A 21,600-nucleotide genomic window follows, 5' to 3' on the forward strand; every position below is an offset into this window, starting at 1 on the left:
TCTGGGCTCCAAAATCACTGCAGATGGTGATTGCAGCCATGAAATTAAAAGACGCTTACTCCTTGGAAGGAAAGTTATGACCAACCTAGACAGCATATTTAAAAGCAGAGACATTACTTTGCCAACAGAGGTCTGTCTAGTCAAGGCTATGGTTTTTCCAGTGGTCATGTATGGATGTGAGAGTTGGACTATAAAGAAAGCTGAGCACCGAAGAATTGATGCTTTTGAACTGTGGTGTTGGAGAAGACTCTTGAGAGTCCCTTGGACTGCAAGGAGATCCAACTGGTCCATCCTAAAGGAGATCAGTCCTGGGTGTTCACTGGAAGGACTGATGTTGAAGCTGAAACTCCAATACTTTGGCCACCTGATGCGAAGAGCTGACTCATTGGAAAAGACCCTGATGCTGGGAAAGATTGAGGGCAGGAGGAGAGGGGACGATAGAGGATGAGATGGCTGGATGGCATCACCGACTCAATGGGCATGGGTTTGGGTGGACTCAGGGAGTTGGTGATGGACAGGGAGGCCTGGCGTGCTGCGGTTCATGGGGTCGCAAAGAGTCGGACACGACTGAGTGACTGAACTGAACTGAACTGTCATCTTTTATGGATTGAACTTTGTTCATTCCCCCTCCCCACCAAAAAATTTCTAACTTCTAGAATGTGACCTTATTTGGTATTAGGGTCTTTGCAAATGATCAGGGAACAATGAGACCATTAGGGTGTGTAACATTAGGGTGGATAAAAGACCTGAGTCTGTGAACATCAATATGACTGGTATTTTTTTTTTTTTTTGATATGGGCCATTATTTAAAATCTTTATTGAATCTGTAACAGTATTGCTCATTTTATGTTCTGGTTTTTTCGCCATGAGGCATGTGAGATCTTAGTTCCCTGACCAGGCATGGAACCTACACCCCTGCATTGGAAGACAAAATTTTAACCACTGGACCACCAGGGAAGTCCCATGACTGGTAGTCTTATAAAAATGGGGAATTTGTACCCAGGTGCCTGCACACAGGGAGAAGATGAAGGCAGAGATTGCTAAGCCAAGAAACACTGAAGGTTGCCAGCAAAGCTCCAGAAGCAGGGGGAAGAACAGAACAGATTCTCCCTTGCAGCCCTCAGGAGGAACCAGCTCTACCAATACCTTGACCTTGGACTTGTAGCCTCCAGAACAGTGAGAAAGTAAAATGGTTACACCACCTGCTTTGTGAAACTTTGTTACAGCAACTTTAGCAAACTAATACACCATCTGTGTATAATCTTTAGTGAAGTAGCTGTTTAGATCTTTTATCCATTTTTCCTCTTATTGTTGAGTTTTAAAAGCTCTTTATATATTCTGGATACACAGCCTTTGAAGTCTGTGTTGTAGATGAAGAAACAGGGCTCAGACAGGGAAGGCAACTTATACCAGGTCACATACGTTAGTCTGTCTGTGGCAGAAACTAGCGTCTTCACCCCTCTTCTGGCTCCCATCTTCCAAGGCTTGCTGACTGTCAGCATCTCCTGGCCATGTTTCCTTGTGAACCACTGTAACTCCCTAATGGATTCAAGTAAAGAAGTCTTGTTGGGGATGCTGGAGGTGATGGAGACACAGACCTGGCTGTCCTAGAGAGCAGCTGGCAACCTGTGTGCGCCGTTGAAGGGGAAGGGGATGGTGACATTGGTGAAAATCCTAAGTCTGTGACACAAGATGAAAATCTGCATGTCCACGTAAAACAGCACTGAGTGGAGAGAGAAGACTAGGTGAAAGTTTCTTGGTGTTGTATTGGACACTGTGACCTTCGAAAAGTATATTATCAGCACTCTTTTTAAACAGCTTTTTTTGAAGTTTGCTAATTTAGGATTACCAGGTTCATCTTCCCTTTCTTTGATGAATGTTCAGAGGTCTCCTCTTCTCCTCACATTACCAGGCTACTCTCACACAGAGACTCTCAGGGAGGGCCTTTTGTCAGTTGCTCAGTCATGTCTGACTCTTTACAACCCCACGGACTGTAGCCCACCCGGCTACTCTGTCCATGGGATTTCCCAGGCAAGATTACTGGAGAGAGTTGCCATTTACTCCTCCAGGGGATCTTCCTGACCCAGGGATGGAACCTGCATCTCTTGCGTCTCCTTCATTGGCAGGAGGATTCTTTACCAGCTGAACCACCAGGGAAGCCCCAGGGAGGGCCTTGGGTAGTTTGTACAAAAGTCTATAAATCAGATGTTTTAAGGGGCTGCAGAATGGGGATTCCCAGCCTCTGACTGCTGAACACCCCCCTCCATTCTTCCTGCCACCTAGTTTTTGGTTTTTTTCTTTAATCATTTTATTGTTTTAGAACAGTTTTAAGTTCATAACAAAATTGAGTAGAAAGAACAGAGAGTTACCCTGTTCCTCCTGCCCCCACACTTGCACAGCCTCCTGACCTTTAATAGCCTGTGCCCAGAGGGTGTGGGTGTCACAATGGGCGGCTTAACCTTGAGACAGCATAATCACCCAGTCCATGGTGCACATTAGTGTTCACTCTTGGCATTGTTGTCCCTCCAGTTCTTATGAACGACAGAGCCTTTCTTACTAATTCTGTCGTCTTATTTTCCACAGCAAGGATATGCAGGGAGACAGGGTAGAGAAGGGATGGTGTGGGGGTGAAATTTCCTACTGCTTTTTGTCTCCAAATGTCCCCCATTCTTCATCAGATTCATCCAAGTTTGGCTTAGTGGAAACTCATTCTAAATCTGGCAGATGGTTAAATAATATTACTAGTTTCCAGTGCTTTTAAAATGTTGTGTGACTGTGAGTTTGTGTGAATTATGTATACCTTAACCTAGAAAATACTTTATTAACAAGGGCTCTTCCAGAGAAAATTGGTTGCAGAAATGATTTCATGAAAATTCATTTAGTGATACTTTATTAATATTACTAGATACATATAATTCAACATAATTTCCCCTAATAAATACAAAAGTAATAAAAACAAACTACTGCCACATAATGAAAAATACTTTAGCCAAATGTTGATGGGCTTATTCTCAGTTATGGATATATATTTTGAAACAATTCTAAAACTACAAGACTAAACTTTTAAGATAAAGTAAATCATATTACCCCCAAAATACCCAATAAGAATTTATTTCATGGGACTCCCCTGCTGATCCAGTGGTTGGAACACCACGCTTCTGATGCAGGGGGCACGGGTTCGATCCCTGGTCTGGGAACTAAGATCCCACGTGCGGCATGGTGTGGCTGGGGTTGGGGAGGAAGAGTTTCATTCATCAGGCAATGTTCAGCATTTATATACGCAGTCTGTTCTGTCTACTTCCCTTGGTGCCACCATTCCTTCCCTCCCTCCCTTCTTGGCATTGCTCTTCACACTGGAGGGAGAGGAGGACATAACTGTGCTCATGCTGAGCCTGGGTCTTCTGCACTGTGATTCTGGGAATGGCAATTAGGTGCATAATTGCCTGCGGTTACCCTGAACATTTTCTTCAGAGCTGCTGGTCATACTCTAAACTTCAGCAAATGCTTTTTCCTTTTTGTAAATAGTGTCATTCAAACCACATTATTCCCCTACCCACACTCTCCATTCTCTATAACAACTTCTAGGGTGCTTGTGAAGCTTTAAAGGGCAAGACTTCTCTCAGAAATCATACTCCCCATCAGCTCGAAGCAGGCTAGGTTATTCTACAATCCTTGCTACAGGCCAGAAAGGGAGTATTGAGTAGGGAATTCTCCTAATATGAAAATGGAGGAACAGGTACGAGAAGAGATTAGGTGACTTATGAACAAACCCTGATTCTTGGTTAGCACTCTTACTTTGTGGATTTCAAGGCGTCACAGGACCTGATGCTCAGAGCAAAGTTTCTGTGAGGTAGGCAGAGCAGACATTCTTTTACAAATGAAGACACTGAGACTCAAAGACAAGAGTCACTTGCCTAGGGTAACACAAATAGAAATTAACATCACTGGAACTGTGAACTCAGGTGCTTCGATTTCCAACCCACGGAGCCTTAGATTTCGACGTTAGGGTGCCTCTTACTAACCTGAACCCTGTGAGGAGCAGTGCAGCCATCTTAACAGCCACCAGTGAAAACCTGACTCAGGAACACCTCATAGATGCCTTGAAGTCTAAGGAGAAAAATACTGTTGTCTTTAAAGAAGAATCCGTGTGTCATTTTCCGTCGTGCTCTAGAAAAGTCCTAAGGCACTTGATGAATGATAACACCTATGTAAATAACCATATACTTGACATAAGTATAAACACAAGCATAAATTATAATAGATTGAAACAAGTTACCAAACAGTATGTTGGGATTAAAAATAGTTCTGATGGGAATGTACATAATTTAAGTCTCAGAAACGCATACTAAAGAACAATCATGGTTAAAATATTAATTCGAAATGGATTTAAAAATCCTGATTTCCTCTGACAGATTTTCTAAATTTCTTGTTTAAAAATTTAAAAAATAATTAGTTTTCACTTTAATTTTTTTTTTCTACTGTAGAAAATTGATTTTGTTATTGAGAAGCCAACATGCTGTGAGTCCGCTTCCTTTTAAACATGGTTTGAGAATTAGAAGGCCTTCACCGCGGGAGCGATCTTGCGGAAGAATTTATGACCTCGGGAATTTGTAGTTTCAAACTGGTAGCCAGGAGGGGAAGGGTAGCTAGCCGGGCAGGTCTCCAGTTTCTTGGGCAGATACTCCAGAGAGTACGTGGTGACGTCATCAAACGGAAGCGACCTCTTCAAGGGAGCGTCTGCAGGTTTGCAGCTCTCGGTGGGAATTAGTTCATGGGGCACGTAGTGAGACCTGAAAGTGCTCAGGCCATCGAATTTTCCGGATGGGCTGGGGATCTGCGGCTCCTGCTTAATGAGGCCCTGACGGCAGCTTTCCCATGCTGGGAAATCTTGCTTTGTGGTGCTCTTTCCTTGGAAAGGAAAGTTATGATTTCTCCTACGGGAAGCGGGTCTGATGGGAAGCACACGCATGGCCTGATGCGGGACATAGTCGAGGTGGCTGGTGCTCTGCAGCTGCATGGTGCCTGCGGGAGGGACGTACTCCAGCGCTTTCTGTACTTGCGGTGCTGGGAGTGCCCACGCTTGAAAACTGTCCCGGAACTCGGTGCTTCCTTCGAATGGAGCGTCCTGCGCCACTCTGGTGTGTGCAGGTCTGCAGATCTTTGCCGTTTCACCGACGAGACCCTGAAAGTCGCATCGGTGAGTTGTGAGGTCCTCCAAGGGTTGGTCAGGGGGCTTGTAGCTGTCTTTTGGCCTTGCCAACTTGAATTCTGGTCGATGAGGCACATAATCAAGGCGATGACTTGTGTTACCGCTAAAGGGGATGATGGTAGAGCGTTCGACCGCAGGGCTGGGTTTACAGCTTTGTCTAGGCTTTATCTCCCGAGGGATATAGTCATCCTGAAATGTTGTTGAATTTCCAAATCTCACAGTAGGGGGATAGTAAGTTTGTTGTGGCTTGTAGAGTTCACTTTTCTGAATGTCCCAAGCTCTATAATCATCTTGAAAATTTAAGAGAGAGAGCATTTTTAAATACTGAAGAACACCACCACCTTCTAAAAATCGTGACTGACTTCTCTCATTGCCGTCCTTGCATTTCCTTTAGGTATCTCAACACCAATTAAGTAGGAAGTTCCACTGATTTCCCCTCAGATTTATTCCTTTTTTCCTTCACTTCTACTTTCCTCTTCCTATCTCCCCACTTTAATACACACAACTTTCCACTTTCAGATTCTTCTGATTTAACATGGGGATGGAACATCTGAGCCTGACTGTTGATTGTTTTTGAAAACCGAAAAGGTTGTGTTTTGGGTGAAGACAGAATTTAGGAGATTAGGGTTGTGTTCCCAGGAACTGGTTGGGATTCTTGTTATAACATGCTGAAGTGAAACATAAAAGCTAGGGATTAACATAAAACCAAGGGCCCTACTGTGTGGGCAAGAGTGATGTGGGTATTACTCCTTACTTTGGGGGGACCCCTCAAAGTAGAGAAAACTTCAGCTCCACTCTACCCCTGGAAGCCTACAGGACTCCCTGAGCAAATATACAGGGTCCAGGGTAACTTATACTATCCCAGGAGGAGCACTGGCTTTGATTTTTTCTCCTTGGGAAATGGGCTTCATCTGGAGGTGAGGGGCCCAGAATGAATGCTCTGTAAAGTGTGAGAGACTAAGTTTGGAATTGAGAAATGAACATCAGGGCTGAACCTGGGATTTCGTGTTAAATACCTTAATTCTTCTTGCAGCTCACCTAGACCATGGATGGAAAACTGAAGTGCTTATATTCCAACTGAGGTTTATTTAGGCTTTCTGTTTCTAGATGAGAAAGGGAGAAAGCTGAGAAATACTATGGAATTGACTTCACCCCAAAATATGTATTTCTAAATACCAAAAATTAATTTATTAGAGACAGAAGATATACATGATAAAGAATTAGAGTCTAGGCTAAAGGCCATGCAGTGTTTATTGGAAAAGCAAAAGTTCAAATGCTTCTATGGATACTTCTTTTGAAGAGAAAAACTTCTCAGTCACAGGCATTTCTGCCAAAATAGCCACGTTTTTGACCAAATAATGATTACTCCCACCACCTTCAAGCTACTGATGTTTGAATGAGAGCGAATAAGCTAAGAGCAGGCAATCTTTCGGATAGTAGAGACCTGGTAAGAAAAGATGATCTGGGTCATGCACATTCTTGGTCTTGTGAACTTACCTTTGAAGACAAATTCAGATACATGTTGGAGAAGAACGTGAAAGGTGCCATGAAGCAGAATTGGAGAGCTATGGTGGGCTGAAGACTTTGGAATAGACTCATAAGGAAACAGTGACATGATACATAGGCAGAGAAGGCTAGACTTTGGAGGGCATTCAGAGAAGATGTGTCCAGGAGAGTGAGGATGATGTGAGAAAAGCCAGCTAGCTAATGGCAGTGCTGGGGTGGGCAAAGGGTAGTTCTCCCTCAAGCTTCCTCTGCATGCCATAGTTTTCCAGTTCCACTTCACATGAAGCTTTACCACAAACTCGCTTTTTCTTGAGTCACCATGAAGGAATCTCTGTTGTTTGCTACCTCAAGTATAAAATTATAGCACTACTTTTCAGTAACTAAAAGGAAACCAGAGGATGTTAATGGAAGGTCTATGGCTCAATATAAACATACAGGGAGATCCTTTGTTGCCAAAATGTCTACAAAAAAGATGTTTATTTCATGAGAGAAACTAAATAGAAAAGAATAGTCTCCCTTACCAAAAAAGTTTGGTTTTCAAAAAGGAAGCAAAAATTTAGAGAGACGAGGTTTGATAGCAATGTATTAATTCCAGAGATCTGCAGAAAATTGGTTTGCCTCTTAAATATCCCTATGCTCATATGCCTGGAAATTTATTATTTTGCTATAATATTTGTTAATAACACTCTAGCAATACCTTTAAAACATCATGGTTTTTATTAATATCATTGGTTCTTAGTATCTTATGACACTTATGGAAAAAATCAAACATAATGCCGTCTACATCTAACAATGCGTCTGGTCATTTGGCAACTACAGTACTGCACTTGTTAGATAAGGGCCATTCAGTTTAGATGGGAAGTTTGCTTTCTTCTAAACAGCTTTAAGTCCATGAGGTGCTTGCGTGTGTTTGCTCATCATGAACATCCAGATGCAGAGCTCCAACTCCATCCTTATACAGTGAGCTGTTCTGGGTTCCTCTTTGAGGACAAAAGTCCTCAGCAGCATATGCAGTTTCTTTCTCTTGGTAGTTGGGGCTCTGTTCTCTGTGTTGTCTTATGGCACCAAGAATGTGGGACCAATTTTCATAAAGTCAGGGGGCTCCATCCTTTCTTTCGCAATCTACACATCATCAAACTTGTCTCACAGTTTTAATCCTGCCTGTAAGTTGATGACTCCCAAACTTGAATCTCTACTCCAGACTTGCCTTGAAATCCAAACCAATGTATCTATCTTCCTCCTAGACAATCTCTATTCAAATGTCCAAGAGGTAAATGGAAACTTAGTTTGTCCCAACTGAGTTCACCATCTTGCTCAGACTCATTTTCCCTAAATAACACAACAATAAAACACTATTTTGAATTTGGCATCTCATGTAAAGATTTCATCCAGTTAATTTTCTCTCCCTCATTCCCTTCTCTCTGTTTCAAGTCACTTTCAAATCCTGTTTATTTTACTTTCTAAATTATAAGTTTTTCCATCTGAGGCAATCATGCAATGAATAGCAACCTGAGGAAATCATCAAAAATAAGAATAAGGAAATAGAAGAAAAAATATTGTAAAATAAGGTTCTATAGGGCTTAAAGCAAGATCCTTATTTCATTATTGATATTTGTAGTTAGTGTCTTCTCTTTTTATTTTTCTCCTTGGTCATTGTGGCTAGGGTTATTCAACTTTGTTATCTTTTAACAGAATCAGCATTTCATTTCATCAATTTTCTCTACTGTTTTTCTCTTTACAGACTGATTGATTGCTGCTCTTCATGCTTCTCTCTGGAATAATTTTCCTTCAACCTGAAGAATTTCCTTTAATTACTTTTGTAGTATGTATCTGCTACTAACAAATTTTCTCCTTTTTTTTTTCTTCCCTAAAAACCTCTTTATTTTACATTATTTTGAAGGATATTTTCACTACATATAAAATTCTAGGATTCACTGGGTTTGAAATTCTCATTTTTTTTTTTTTCTTTTAACATTAAAGATGTCATTCATTGTCTTCAGGCTTCTATAGTTTCTGGTGAAGTTAAGTACATTTCTAACTTTTCTTTTGTAGATAATGTGTAGTTTTGCTCTTACTACTTCTAAGAAGTTATCTTTACTTGGTTTTCAGAAGTTTGATGACAGTTGCCAGACATGGCTTTGTGTTTATTTTGCGGTTTGATAAGCTGCTTGAATCTGTGGCCTGAATTCCTTCACCAATTTTGGAAATTCTTTGACCATTATCTCTTCAAATACTTCCTGATTCTTCATAGGTCTTATAAGGTTTTATTATATGCTGGACGTTATGCACAAGAAAATCATAGAAACTAAAATCAGTGTTACTTTCAACAGAAGACAGCTTGCTCTTCCCTTTGTTGGGCAGATAGGATGTGGGGCAGACCACCGTGATCCAATCAGGAACTGAGCGAGACTGGCGTTCAGTAACATCTTTAATTAGACAAAGTCTTCCTCTAATTACAAATTTCTTCGGACAAGACCTGTGATGTGTTTGTGGCTTTGCCTTCATTCTAGTGGGGCTTTGTCTTCCAAGCACCTGTTCCCAAGAGAGACTGTGGGACATTTCTGTGAGCTTTTTCTAGCCCAGTCTTCTCGCCTACCATGCCCCCTCAATACTTAGCAAACACCCCACAAGGGAAATCAGCCCTGCATCTGGGGTACTTATAGATTCTAATCTGTCATACCTGCCTATGTGTGAGGTTCTCCACTGATTTCCCTTCCCCCTAGAAGAGTCCCTTGCTTATGCCACCCCAATCTTCAGCCTCACCTAGACTTGACAGATGCTTCCAGAGGAGTGAACAGTTGGCCACCTCAGCTCATCTAGGAAGGGCTCCTCCATCTCTGTAAATTTAGTTCTTTGCTTCTATTTAAAAAAAGATTTTTAAAAATTTATGTATGTTTTTAGCTGTTTCATTGGAGGTCATGGCTTTCTGCCATCTATTATATCCTATCTGGTAGAAGAACTCAAAAAATTTTAGTGGCTACTAGAAAAATGTTAAGCTCCTCAGTCTGACAACCAAGACATCACAATCTTAACCTGTGTTTTTGGAATTAGACACCAATCACTCAGATCCTGAAATTCTCTGGTCCACACCATGTTCACTGAATACCCTTTTATTTTTCTGGCTTTATGACTTTGCTCATCTCACCTTAGCTTTTAGGACATCCCTCCTCTTTCCATACATCAATACTTACTAGTCTCTGATGCATTCTCAGACTAGCCTGCAGTGATATCTTGTTCAGTCTAAATTTTTGAAACACTAATTATTTCATAAATTTTCTAGTGAATCATTCCCCCCCTTGTGATATTTCATTTATTTCTTGTATGACTATTTAATTTTTCATGCTATATTGCTCTTTTTTTCCTCAACTGTAAAGTTTCTAAATGTCAACAACCCTGCTCCATTCAGATCTCTATTCCTTGTAGTGCCTAGCACACAGAAGAGTAATCCCTAGAAAGTATTTATCAAATCAAATACTGACCTATTTTCTTTATGTACACTTTAGTCTGAATAAGTTTCTAAACCAAGGCTGCTGGGGGCAGATATATTTCTGTCTGAGTCACCAGTTCCATGGAGCCACATTTCCAGAATCTAGATGATGCCATTCTCACCATCTTGTAGTTTTTTGTTTTTAATCATATCCCATTTCTATCTGCCCTCTATTCTCTAACTGTTAGGTTATAGTGAGAGGCTCTTCCCATTGTGATTGCTCTTCAGCTACAGATCTGTCCCTATGGAGGGATCTACAGAGCCTGGAGTGTGGTCATCACACAGGATGGTAACATGTCCCCTTGGCCCATAGGTTTTCTTGTCTCGTGCCCCCAACCCGGAAATACAAGGATAACTTTTCCTCACTAGGAAAGATCAGGAGAGAGGAGGCCAGAAGGAACCCAGGAATCCTCAACATTGGGTTATGGGAGTAGAAATACATGAATCTATAGGAAGCCCAGGTAATGAGAAGCCAGAACTAGTATTGGATGTGTGAGTGTGTGTGTGCGTGTGTGTATGTTACATGTAAATAGTCAAGGCATCAAGGATTATCAGTATTATTGTATTTTAAGTGAACTTTACAGAGAAAAAAAGAAGAAAATCTTACTATGGTTGTTTAAAAGACCCAGTACAAACATTTCACCAGTTTTATGTCAAATTATTATGTAATACATTATTTCCTATGCATACCAATTAATATATATCTTAGCAATTACTATATGTTGTATTAGATTATAAAAATATATTTGTTCACTGTATGTGAAAATCTTTGTGAAAGTTGCTCAGTCGTGTCCGACTCTTTGCGATCCTATACAGTCCATGGAATTCTCTAGGCCAGAATACTGGAGTGAGTAGCCTTTCCCTTCTCCAGGGGATCTTTCCAACCCAGGTCTCCCACATTGCAGGTGGATTCTTTACCAGCTGAGGGACAAGGGAAGCCCAAGAATACTGGAGTGTGTAGCCTATCCCTTCTCCAGCAGATCTTCCTGACCCAGAAATCAAACTGGGGTCTCCTGCATTGCAGGCGAATTGTTTACCAACTGAGCTATCAGGGAAGCCCTTATATGTTCACTTTATGTGTTGTCTTAAAAATTTGTTCCTTGTATGGTGTCTTATACACTCACAGCTTAAAGAAAAAAAAAAAAACAACATTGTTCCTGATCTCCCTACTGAGCTGACTTATAGATCATATTATACTAATTCCATATACTGTGTTGTTTAGTCATTCAGTCTTAAAAAGAGTGACTCTGTTGTGATCCCATGGACTGTAGCCAACCAGGCCCCTCTGTCCATGCGATTTCCCGGGCAAGAATACTGGAGTGGGTTGCCATTTCCTTTTCCAGGGAACATACACTTTACTTACCCATTAAGCTGCTAAGAGTGATGTTTAAAGAATAAGTGTGTATTCAGTTATTATCTATTTAAAATATAAATCATTACTGTTATTGTGGATGGCATCACTTTTATAAAAAGGTTTCATATTAGGACATAACCATTCAGTTATATCACATACGAGTGAAAAGACTGTAAGCCTAAATACGAATTACATTATTAACAAAAAATATAGAAATAGTATGAACTAACCAGATAGCCTATTGTTGGAAAATAAAGAACTGCCCAAAGCAACAGTGTTGTAAGACCAGATTGATTTTTGGAAAGAAACTGGTCACACATCGTCTAGCCCGTTCCTCCCTGCAGTTGGCTGCCAGCAGGCAGAAGGTATTCCATGCTGGAAGGCCTAGAGGAGCAGGTGGCCTGTGTGAGGATCCAACATTGTCTCACTGGGTGAACACGCCTGTTTTATTCTGAAGTTCAGTATCAGGGACCATCTGCTAACAGAGGTAAGTGTCATCCTGTATCCCAGCCTTTATCAGTATAAAAGGCCATATTTTGGTTCTCTCCCTGCTAACTCTTTTGGTTGGTTCAGCACTTGAATGGTGAAGAGAGTTGCTATTTATTTGACTTTCTCAAAGGTGGCAGTATGCTCGGTAGTTTCATACTGGGAGGGAAGGAGAGTGCCAACTCAAAATGGTGTAATGTGACACACCGGACAGAATGTGACACACCGGACAGAATGCTTGCTCAGTAGTATCCTTTGTTTTCATGGTTTGAGATAGAAAACTAAGTGGCTGAATTTGGACAGGAACCCAAGTCTCTTAACTCTCAACTAAGCAAATGGTCATTTTTCCTCACTATACAATATTATTTTGACAAAAGAGAAAGAAGTGTTCTCCCAAGCCTTGGAGACTTAAGTTTGGCAATCTGCCAGAATTGCGATTCGATGTTGGATGTCAAAGCTGAAGGTTAAGTTTTTGTTTTTGGTGCTTTAATTTTGGAAATGGCAAGTTACCTTTATAGGTTGGAACAGTGTCCAGCTTTTCTTTTTTAACTTGTTTTCTGTCCAGAGGCCGAACTATCACCACAGGATGCACTTTGTAAGAATTAAAATCCCTTTTGTAGGTGGTGTCAAGATCAATCACCCCCTGTTTTGGTTTATATTCTTCTGGTGCGTGGCGAGGCTGTTTGTCTATTTCATAAGGACGATAATCCGACCTGAAATATATAAGTTTGAAACATAGCCTAACAGGTTCTTTTGTTTTTAACTCTTTCAATTCAGTATTGAAGTTTTCAAGACTTTCACTAGAAAAGTCTAGAAGATATTAAAGTGGTGATGGTTGGTAAACTACTTGAAAGAGATTATTGCATTCCTTTCTGTCCTACCCAGTGACTAAATATCTTAAGAAAAATAAATATTTTTTTTAAATCCCAGTTTTCCAAACATCTTTACAATGGATCATTGGTTAATTGGATCTTACAGAAATAAAATCTTCCAAGAATTGAATTTTTGGTCTAATCTAGAAGGAAATCACAGGTTAAAGGTTTAAATGAATCTGAAAAAACTTTAACTATATCCCCTGGGTCCACCTTGTCAAAACCCTTATTCATCCTATTAAAGACTCTAATGAACTGTTTGGGTCATGCTGTTTTCCTGCTCATCATTAAATAATCAGTTAAAGGAGTCACATATATCTGACTCTGGCCTTTAGACATCAATCATATTCATAGCATGGATGTAAGTCTCACTCATCTTCTGATCCCCCAGCAGCTCTTGCCAGGGATGGGGGTCATTGGGTACCTCGGCCACCCTGGGCATTTGATAAACATTATGTTATTGCAGACACTGAGGCTGTCTGTTGAATTGGAGAAGACCACAGACTTGGACTGATCAGACCACCTGGGCCCAAATTCTGGCTCTGTCATTCGCTACATGTATTATATTGGATAACTTCACCTGTCTGTTCCAGTTTCCTTATATATAAAATAGAACCATAATGTCATCTACCTCATACAGGGTTGTTTTAAGGACTGACACATATATGCATGTACAGCATACACATGACTGTTTTGTACACATAAAGAATGATTATGTTGATTACTATTACTATTACTAAAAGTCTTCCAAGTTGCTTTCTTTTCTTTGGCATTGACTTTCTATTGACATTTCTTTTCTATTGGCTGTGGTCACTTATTTTATGATTTATTCAAACCATTTTTTTACTAATCAGTATTTTCTGTATGTGGTCATAACCTCCCAAAAACAAAACTCACTGAATCCCTTCTCTGTTCACAATGTAACTTCTTAGACTTGTTAACTCACCCCTGTCAATCCACTTCAACCCACCTCCTTGACCCACTTCAACCTGGTTTTTCAGCACAGCCCTCTCTAGTACAGTTTAAAGGTCCACAGTGACTTCTATATAGTGAAATGCATCAGACAGTCTTAGTCCTCATCTTACCAGACCTCTCCAGTAGTAATTTTCATTATTGACCACTCTGTTTCTGGAAATCTTTCTCTCCCTGTCTTCCTCATTATTTCTTCTCAGTCTCCTATGTTGCTTCACCCTCCTAGACTCAGCCATGAAGTGCTGGAGTTCCTCAGCACTTGGGTCTGCACACTCTCCTCTGCTCATCCCATGTTCCCTCCTGAGCACAGCTCCTCCACCCCCACAGCTGCCATCACTAACTAGATGGAAATGCCTCTCAAACTTACATCTCTGCTTAGACCACTTCTCTTAGATTCAGACCAGTTTTCACAAGGCCTCTCAGTCAACAGCACCTTAAAACGTATTATACCCCTAATCAAAATATTTCTCCCCAATAAATCTGGCCCCGTTTGCTTGTTCCTTATCTTAGTGAATGGCACCACTACTTCTTCAGCTGCACAGTCAGGAACCTAAACTGACTCTTCATGCCTCACAGGACTGAACCCGTTGTCTTGCATGTCTCCTGCAATGGCAGGCAAGTTCCTTTATCACTGGCGCCACCTGGGAAGCCCCTTCATGCCTCACCTCCCTCTTAAATTTAGTTTATCACCACCTCCTATCAGCTTTGCCTCCTAAATCTCTCTTAAATCTAACTGCTTTTCTCTGTCTCATCCACCACCCTGATATTCTAAGCTTTTGTAATAGCTCATCCACATCAGTTCAGTAGCTTCCTCAACTCACTCACTAGTTCTCTCTCCAATCTTTTCATACCCCCTGCAACACACACACACACACACACACACACACAAAGAAACCCTCAGGGGCTTCTTACTGCTCTAAGGCTATAGAAGAAACTGAGCATGGCCCCTTCCACTAGCTTCAACTCACCTCGTGCTTCCTCTGCCCCTGCTGGCCTTCTCCTTCCTGATTCATGCTGCTCTCTGCCTGGAAAGCACTTTCTTACATTCTTAATCCAGTTAAGTGCTTTACAGCCTTCCGATTTTAGATCATTCTTCTCATTTCCCTGATAAAATCAAGCCTCTTATTCTGGCTCTCAAGTTACCTGGTGCCTACCCTTCCTAGATTTGATCACTGTTGCAATTTTATAATCATTCTGAATGATGTTTTTGATTGCCACCTCCACTAGACTGCAGTGTCTGTAAGCACAGAGATCAGGACTGTTTCCGCTCATCACTGTATCCCAGGCACCAAGCATAGCGCCTGACACTTAACAAAGGCTTGAGAAATACTATTTAGAGGATGAACAACAGTAGACATCACATACCTCTGCTTCTCAAGATATCTGAGTTATTCTTTGCTCTTCCCAAATACCAGCTAGAGAGGAACAGGCTAAAATGCAATCAGGAAGTGGAAGAATCAGGGAGAAGACAGAGAAAGCTTAGAAGTCTTAATTCTCTATTTAGGTTAGTTACACGTTAGAAAGTGTACCTCCAAACGTAAAGCAACTTTCTGTGGAGACGTAGTGAAGGGTAAGTGCACTCTTACTCATCTGATATATCCTAAAACACTGGACATGTCTGGACTCAGACTTCCAGGGCAGCCTTCCTGCCAACTCTGGCAGTCATTGATTGTGCTACAACTGTAATCCTCTAAAGGACCAAAGGTCCTGTACAAGTCCAGACATCTGCTCTTTACAGTCTCTTCCTACAGTAAAGTATAGAACAGAATGACACATTATTTTTTAACTGTACAGATGAACTAGCTGCTATCTGCTGCCTAGTCAACATCGTCAACACGAGGGAGTCAAGCAAGAGTTCCAAATCCCTTGAATGTGGTCCTTGGAAATACTTCTGTTCTTAGTTGCTAAGTTGTGCCCAACTTTTATGCGACCCATGGGCTGTGGCCTGTCAGGCTCCTCTGTCCGTGGGATTTCCCAGGCAAGAATACTGGAGTGGGTTGCCATTTCCTTCTCCAGGGGATCTTCCCAACCCAGGGATGGAACCCGAGTCTCCTGCAGGCGGATTCTTTACCATCTGAGCCACGATACTGCTAATTCCCTAGTCAAAATACAATGAAAAGATCTAGTGTTTTACTAAGTGGAAAGATGATTTAAGAAATGGAAGGTTTCGTTTTGTTAGTATATTTGAATCTTTATTTAGTTTTATTTTATTTTTACTATTAAGGCTACTTGAACATGGCAATGGAGAAAACCCAGAATTGAAAAGCAATTGACTTTTTTAAAGAAACGTGGCAGGTTAAACTTTCTTCATTTTTTAGAGTTGGTTAAATGCAAAATCTTTATTCAACAAATATGAATATTGTGAACTTTACTTCACATCTCCAGTATGAATCACTAAGGCATCAAAGAAGAAAGGAGTAGAGGTGGAGAAAAAAAAGAGCAACCTTTCCCCTTGGCTCTATCTCAACCAGCTGCTTAGCTCCTTCATCTCATTTACTACAATCTGGGATTATCTTGTTTGTCTGATTTTTGTTTGGGGACCGTTTGTAGTCACAAGACTATAAACAGTGGTGGGGAAGCCCTTCTTTCTATTCCACATCAGACCCAGTGGACAGTCCAGGACCTGCCCACTGCATTGAGTCTGTAGCAACAATCACCAGTGATGCTGGTTAAAAATGCATATTCCTGGAATCCACTCCATTAGCTACTGACTGTTTTAGGTGGTGGTCTTGCACGCATTGGAGAAGGAAATGGCAACCCACTCCAGTGTTCTTGCCTGGAGAATCCCAGGGACAGGGGAGCCTGGTGGGCTGCCGGCTATGGGGTCGCACACAGTCGGACACGACTGAAGCGACTTAGCAGCAGCAGCAGCAGCTGGAACCTATAACTGTAACCTTTCTTGATGATTCCAAATCACACAAAAGTCTGAGGACTATGGAAGATCTTCCATTTCTGGAAGAGCCACACACCTACAGAAGGAACCACAAGAGTTGCCTGAAATGTTAAAGGTATAAGTATTGGACTAAAAATTTGAAGGTCTCCACCTTTGCCATGTAAGTAAAATGATCTTTCTTTGAAATGAAAATGGATAATACTAAAAGTTAACATTGTTCTAGAGCATTTTAAAAACCCTAAATTATAGAAATCTGATGTACGAGTTTCTTGAAAGCAAGAACCTATGTTTATTGATATTTTTTAATGCCTTAGATTGTGCCTTGAAAATAGTGTGCACATCAACAGAATAAAGAATTGAATTGACAAAGATACAAAGAGATCAAAAGTGCTGAGCCAAGTGAAAAGTTGAGGCTTAAAAGAACTTTTCTGTCTATCACACACTGAATAAATATTGAGCACCTACTATGAGCTAATAGGCATGTAATAGGTTTCTGGAAACAGAATGCCGAGATAAGAAGACACATAGTTCCTGCTTTCATTGAGACTGCTGCTGCCGCTGCTAAGTCACTTCAATCCGACTCTGTGTGACCCCATAGACGGCAGCCCACCAGGCTCCCCCGTCCCTGGGATTCTCCAGGCAAGAACACTGGAGTGGGTTGCCATTTCCTTCTCCAGTGCATGAAAGTGAAAAGTGAAAGTGAAGTCACTCAGTCGTATCCGACTCTTAGTGACCCCATGGACTGCAGCCCACCAGGCTCCTCCATCCATGGGATTTTCCAGGCAAGAGTACTGGAGTGGGTTGCCACAAGCAGATACTTTGAGAACTTAATAGGGGACTTTAACCTCACCAAAGACTGGGTGTCAGAGAAGGCTTTTCAGAGTAAAAATTGAGTTGAGATCCATAGGTTGAACCAATGTAAACTACGGTAAGATGCAGGAAGAATTTCAGGCAGGTAAAATAGTATCTTGGAAGGCTATGTGACAAGGGAACCTTAGTACATTCAAGAAATGAAAAATGTCCTATGGGATGTAACCAAAAGAGTGCAAAGGGCATTACAGTGAAAATAAATCAGAGAAGAAAGTGGTGACCAAGCAATGAAGGGATTTGGTCGTATATTAAATATAATGAGAAAATACAAGAGCAGTTTTAGCAGGGAGGTGATAGACTTGGATCTGCATTTTAAAAAGGTCATCTTGCTCAACATCACTAATTATTGGAGAAACTCAAAACTACAATGAGGTACCACTTCACATTAGAGTGGTCATCATTAAAATGTCTGTAAATAACAAATGCTGGAGAGGATGTGGAGAAAAGGGAACTCTCCTCTACTGTTAGTAGGAATGTAAGTTTGTACAGCCACTATGGAAAATAGTATGGTGGTTCCTCAAAAAACTAAAAATAGTACTACCATATTATTCAGCAGTCCCACTCCCAGGCATATATCCAAAAAAACTATAATTCAAAAAGATATATGCACCATCCCTATGTTCACAGCAGCACTATTCACAATAGCCAAGACATGGAAACAAATGTCCAGCGACAGATGAATGGATAAAGAAGATGGGGTACATATATATACAATGGAATGCTACTCAGCCATAAAAAGGAATGAAATAATGTCATTTGCAGCAACATGAGTGCAACTAAAGATTATCATAAGTAAGTGAAGTAAGTCAGAAAAAGACAAGTACCATATAACTTGCATGTGGAATCTAAAATACGGCAAAAATGAACCTATCTATAAAACAAAAACAGACTCACAGACATAGAGTACAGACTGGTGGTTGCCAAGGGAGTGGGGGAGGGAAAAACTGGGAGTTTTGGATTAGCAGATTGTAATCTATTATATTAATCTATTGGATGGATAAACAACAAAGTCCTACTGTATAGCACAGGGACAATATTCGATATCCTGTGATGGAAAAGAATGTTAAAAAAGCAATGTCTGTAAGTGTATAACTGAGTCACTTTGCTGTACAGCAGAGATTGGGACAACATTGTAAATCAACTATACTTCAGTGAAAAATAAAATTAAAAAAAGAAAGAGGTCATCTTGGTCACCTAAAGTTAGAAAACAGATCAGAGATGCAAAAGCTGGAGTAGATACAAACATAACCCTTAGGAAGTTATTGCATTCTGGTCACAATGGAAAGCAGACAAACACAGAGATTTTAGGAGGTTAAAAAAGAAATCAACAGAACTTTTTATATTTCCCTTTTACAGTCTCATTTTTGTCATTCTAGCTTAGTTCTCACCTTTCTGTTTTTCTCAAGTTGTGACTCAACTGGTTTCTTGCTTTTTAGATTGGTTCAACTTAAATCAACCAAATAGTTTAAAGAGTTAAACTAAATAGTTTAAAGAAAACTTTATTAAATCCAGGAGAGTGGTGAAAAAATAAGTAAAGCAAAGTGTTTCTTGATATTTACTTAAATGTGGTTATTCCTTCCATTTTGCCACGATATGCTCGAAATTCTTCCTTGGGCTTCAGACTCTGAGGTGGAAGAACACTGCCGTATGTAGGATATTTTTCCAAATATTCAGTTGTGGCACAAGACCCGCCAGAATTTTCATAAATCCTTGTGGTTCCATGTGGGCAATGATGTCGCCTATGCAAACATAAAAAACTCATCACAGTTGAACTCACATGAGCAATTGTATGTGCACACTGCAGAGGAAAATATGATAGATGGCAGTTTTGACTGATAAAGTGAAAGAAATAGACATTTGGAAATTTTTAGTTACATAGTAGGAAAAAAAAAGATTAAAATAGCAAGATGAAAAAGTAACAGACACAGGTCAAAATTTCCCAAAGGGGCCCAACAATCTTGATCCTGATAGACAGAGGCAATGTATTGAAACATCAATGAGTTTGTTCTCTTAGAAGAGCAGGGATCTTTGCCCCACTCTATCACAGTTGCAGGTGGTGGCCAGATCTCAAGAGTTGGTTAGGTGAACCCTTCAATAGTGCCTTCTGGCTTTGCCAAGATTCTTGTACCTCAAATATACACTTGAAAGTAGGGGTGGCACCACTACTGAGGGGATTCTTAGAACTTCAGCAAGAGACATGTCAGTGAGAAGCATTACCAATGTTTAAAGCCCAGAGAAGATTCCTCTTGCTTTGGCAATGCCTCAGTTCCCTGGATCATTTAACAACTGCCTGAAGAAAAGGGAACCTCCAACACCATGAAGACTGAAAATTCCTGACAGCTGGATGGGAAAGGAACTTGGGTTGTATAGAAATGAAAGATTAGAAATAATAATTTTCGTGCACATCGGGGTTTTCAAATATGAGTCAAATCCTCAAATGTCGGTTTATCTTTTAATCCACATTGGATTATTAATTATAAACATTTACTCCTGAAACTAAAGGGAAGACTGCTTTCATCAACATTCTAAGGGTCTTTCCTTTGGAGGAGGTTACAATACCACAGGGCTGACATATTCATAACATTCGTTGAGCAAACAGTGATCTAATCCCTGGGTCAACAGGGAAGTTGAGGAAGGAGAAGACGATTGCTTAGGTGATGGGAGGTTGTCAGGCAGGACTCACTGACCAATTCTAAGTTTCAGGAAGTCAGATTCCAAAGGAGCGCAGGCTGGATGGGCTTGGGAAAGAAAATATCGGTCAGGCAGGGGTGGGGAAAAAAAGAAAGCACGGGATAACAGAAAGCGTAACATGGGTCGAAAACTCATCGACTTGCACACTTTTGTATTCTTCTGTTTCCTTTTATTAATTTTTAAAATAATGTGGGGCATACACTCTCCCAGTCGAATCAGATCTCCCCCACTTACCAGCCTGACCTCCGGCCGCTGCTGCACAGGCATATAAATCCCCCCGCTGGATGGCATTGGAGTTTGCGCCCCTGCATAGGAGCCCCACAAATGCGTGCGTGTGTGCAAAGTCGTTTCAATCGTGTTTGCGACCCTATGGACTGTAGCCCGCCAGGCTCCTCTGTCCATGGGAGTCTCTGTCCATGGCAAGAATACCGGAGTAGGTTGCTGTGCCCTCCTCCAGGAGATCTTCACAAACTAGGGATGGAACCTCGTCTCCTGGGTCTCCTGCATTGGCAGGCGAGTTTTTTATCACTAGCGCCACCTGGGAAGTGCCAGGAACCCACAAAGCAGAACTGCTTAACTCGAGATAGCTGGCGGGGTGCGCGGCCAGCATTCGGGGACCCGGGAATAAGTGGGGACGTCGCTGCGCCCGGTCCCTGCACCTCCGCGGGCGGCCACTCTGAGGGCTTCGTTCCCCCCCGCGGCCCTAGCTCACTTCCGAGCCCGGCCGCCGCCACGCCGGCCGTTCCTTACCCGCAAGTACAAATCTGACACAGACACCAGGTCCTCATGCTCCCGGCTCCTCAGCTACAAACTCGCAGCTTCCGCCGTTCCACCGCGCCCTCCGTAGTCAAGGCAACCGCGGGAACCCAGGAGACGGACGCGGCGCCGGCTTCCGGCGGCGACAGAGACGCACGCGGGTCAAAGGTCGTGCGTCGCTAGCCCCGCCCCCGGCGCGCGGGCATTCGGGAGACACCTAGTTGTGGGCGCTTGCGACGTGCGTGGTGTGGTCGGCTCCGGGGTCCGAGCGGGACTGGTTGGGCGGCGGGAGCCGGTGAGTGCGGGCCCGCAGGACGCTGGGCGTCCTCCTCTGGCAGCTCCAGGCGGTGGGGGTACCCGGGGCGCCGCGGCGGCGGGGCGGGGCCGGGCCGGGGGCGAACCCGGGCTGGGAGCGGCTGCCGCCCAAGCCCAAGTGTCCGCTCGCGCCCGACTGCTTTTCAGTGTGGACCCGGAGTCCTTAAAGAAGAAGGGAGTGATGAAGAG

At 42.0% G+C, this 21,600-nt stretch overlaps 2 protein-coding genes across 5 annotated transcripts in view; one reads left to right on the plus strand and one right to left on the minus strand.

The window, feature by feature from the left end:
- Positions 1–3,000: 3,000 nt before the first annotated feature.
- SAXO2 (stabilizer of axonemal microtubules 2) lies at positions 3,001–21,189 on the minus strand. 2 transcript variants are annotated; one of them, XM_081546786.1, is made up of 4 exons: positions 21,091–21,189; positions 19,209–19,388; positions 12,553–12,755; positions 3,001–5,499 (listed from the first exon to the last, which is right to left on the minus strand). In XM_081546786.1, exons 1-4 carry the CDS (start codon positions 21,126–21,128, stop codon positions 4,553–4,555), a joined length of 1,368 nt encoding a protein of 455 aa, XP_081402912.1. In that variant the 5' UTR covers positions 21,129–21,189; the 3' UTR covers positions 3,001–4,552. The 2 variants fall into 2 exon arrangements, with proteins under 2 accessions (XP_081402912.1, XP_081402913.1); XM_081546787.1 differs by lacking the exon at positions 19,209–19,388.
- Positions 21,190–21,296: 107 nt separating this feature from the next.
- Positions 21,297–21,600, plus strand: part of EFL1 (elongation factor like GTPase 1) — a 109,568-nt gene continuing 109,264 nt past the window's right edge. For all 3 annotated transcript variants that reach the window (XM_081546781.1, XM_081546780.1, XM_081546782.1), the window contains exon 1: positions 21,297–21,391. The gene's annotated coding sequence lies outside the window, so the exon portion shown is untranslated. The remainder of the gene's footprint in view (positions 21,392–21,600) is intronic.

This window comes from Giraffa tippelskirchi, chromosome 12, assembly GCF_054371585.1.
Source record: "Giraffa tippelskirchi isolate mGirTip1 chromosome 12, T2T-mGirTip1v1.2.pri, whole genome shotgun sequence".
In the NCBI taxonomy this organism is placed as follows: Eukaryota; Metazoa; Chordata; class Mammalia; order Artiodactyla; family Giraffidae; genus Giraffa; species Giraffa tippelskirchi.

Excerpts from the sequence above, each read along its gene's own strand:
- SAXO2 (XM_081546786.1), bottom strand. The coding sequence starts at position 21,128 with ATGAGGACCTGGTGTCTGTGTCAGATTTGTACTTGCGG. Across the intron at positions 19,389-21,090 it reads TGTCAGATTTGTACTTGCGG|GCGACATCATTGCCCACATG; the intron begins GTAAGGAACGGC and ends ATGTTTGCATAG. Across the intron at positions 5,500-12,552 it reads CACTGTTCCAACCTATAAAG|ATGATTATAGAGCTTGGGAC; the intron begins GTAACTTGCCAT and ends TAAATTTTCAAG.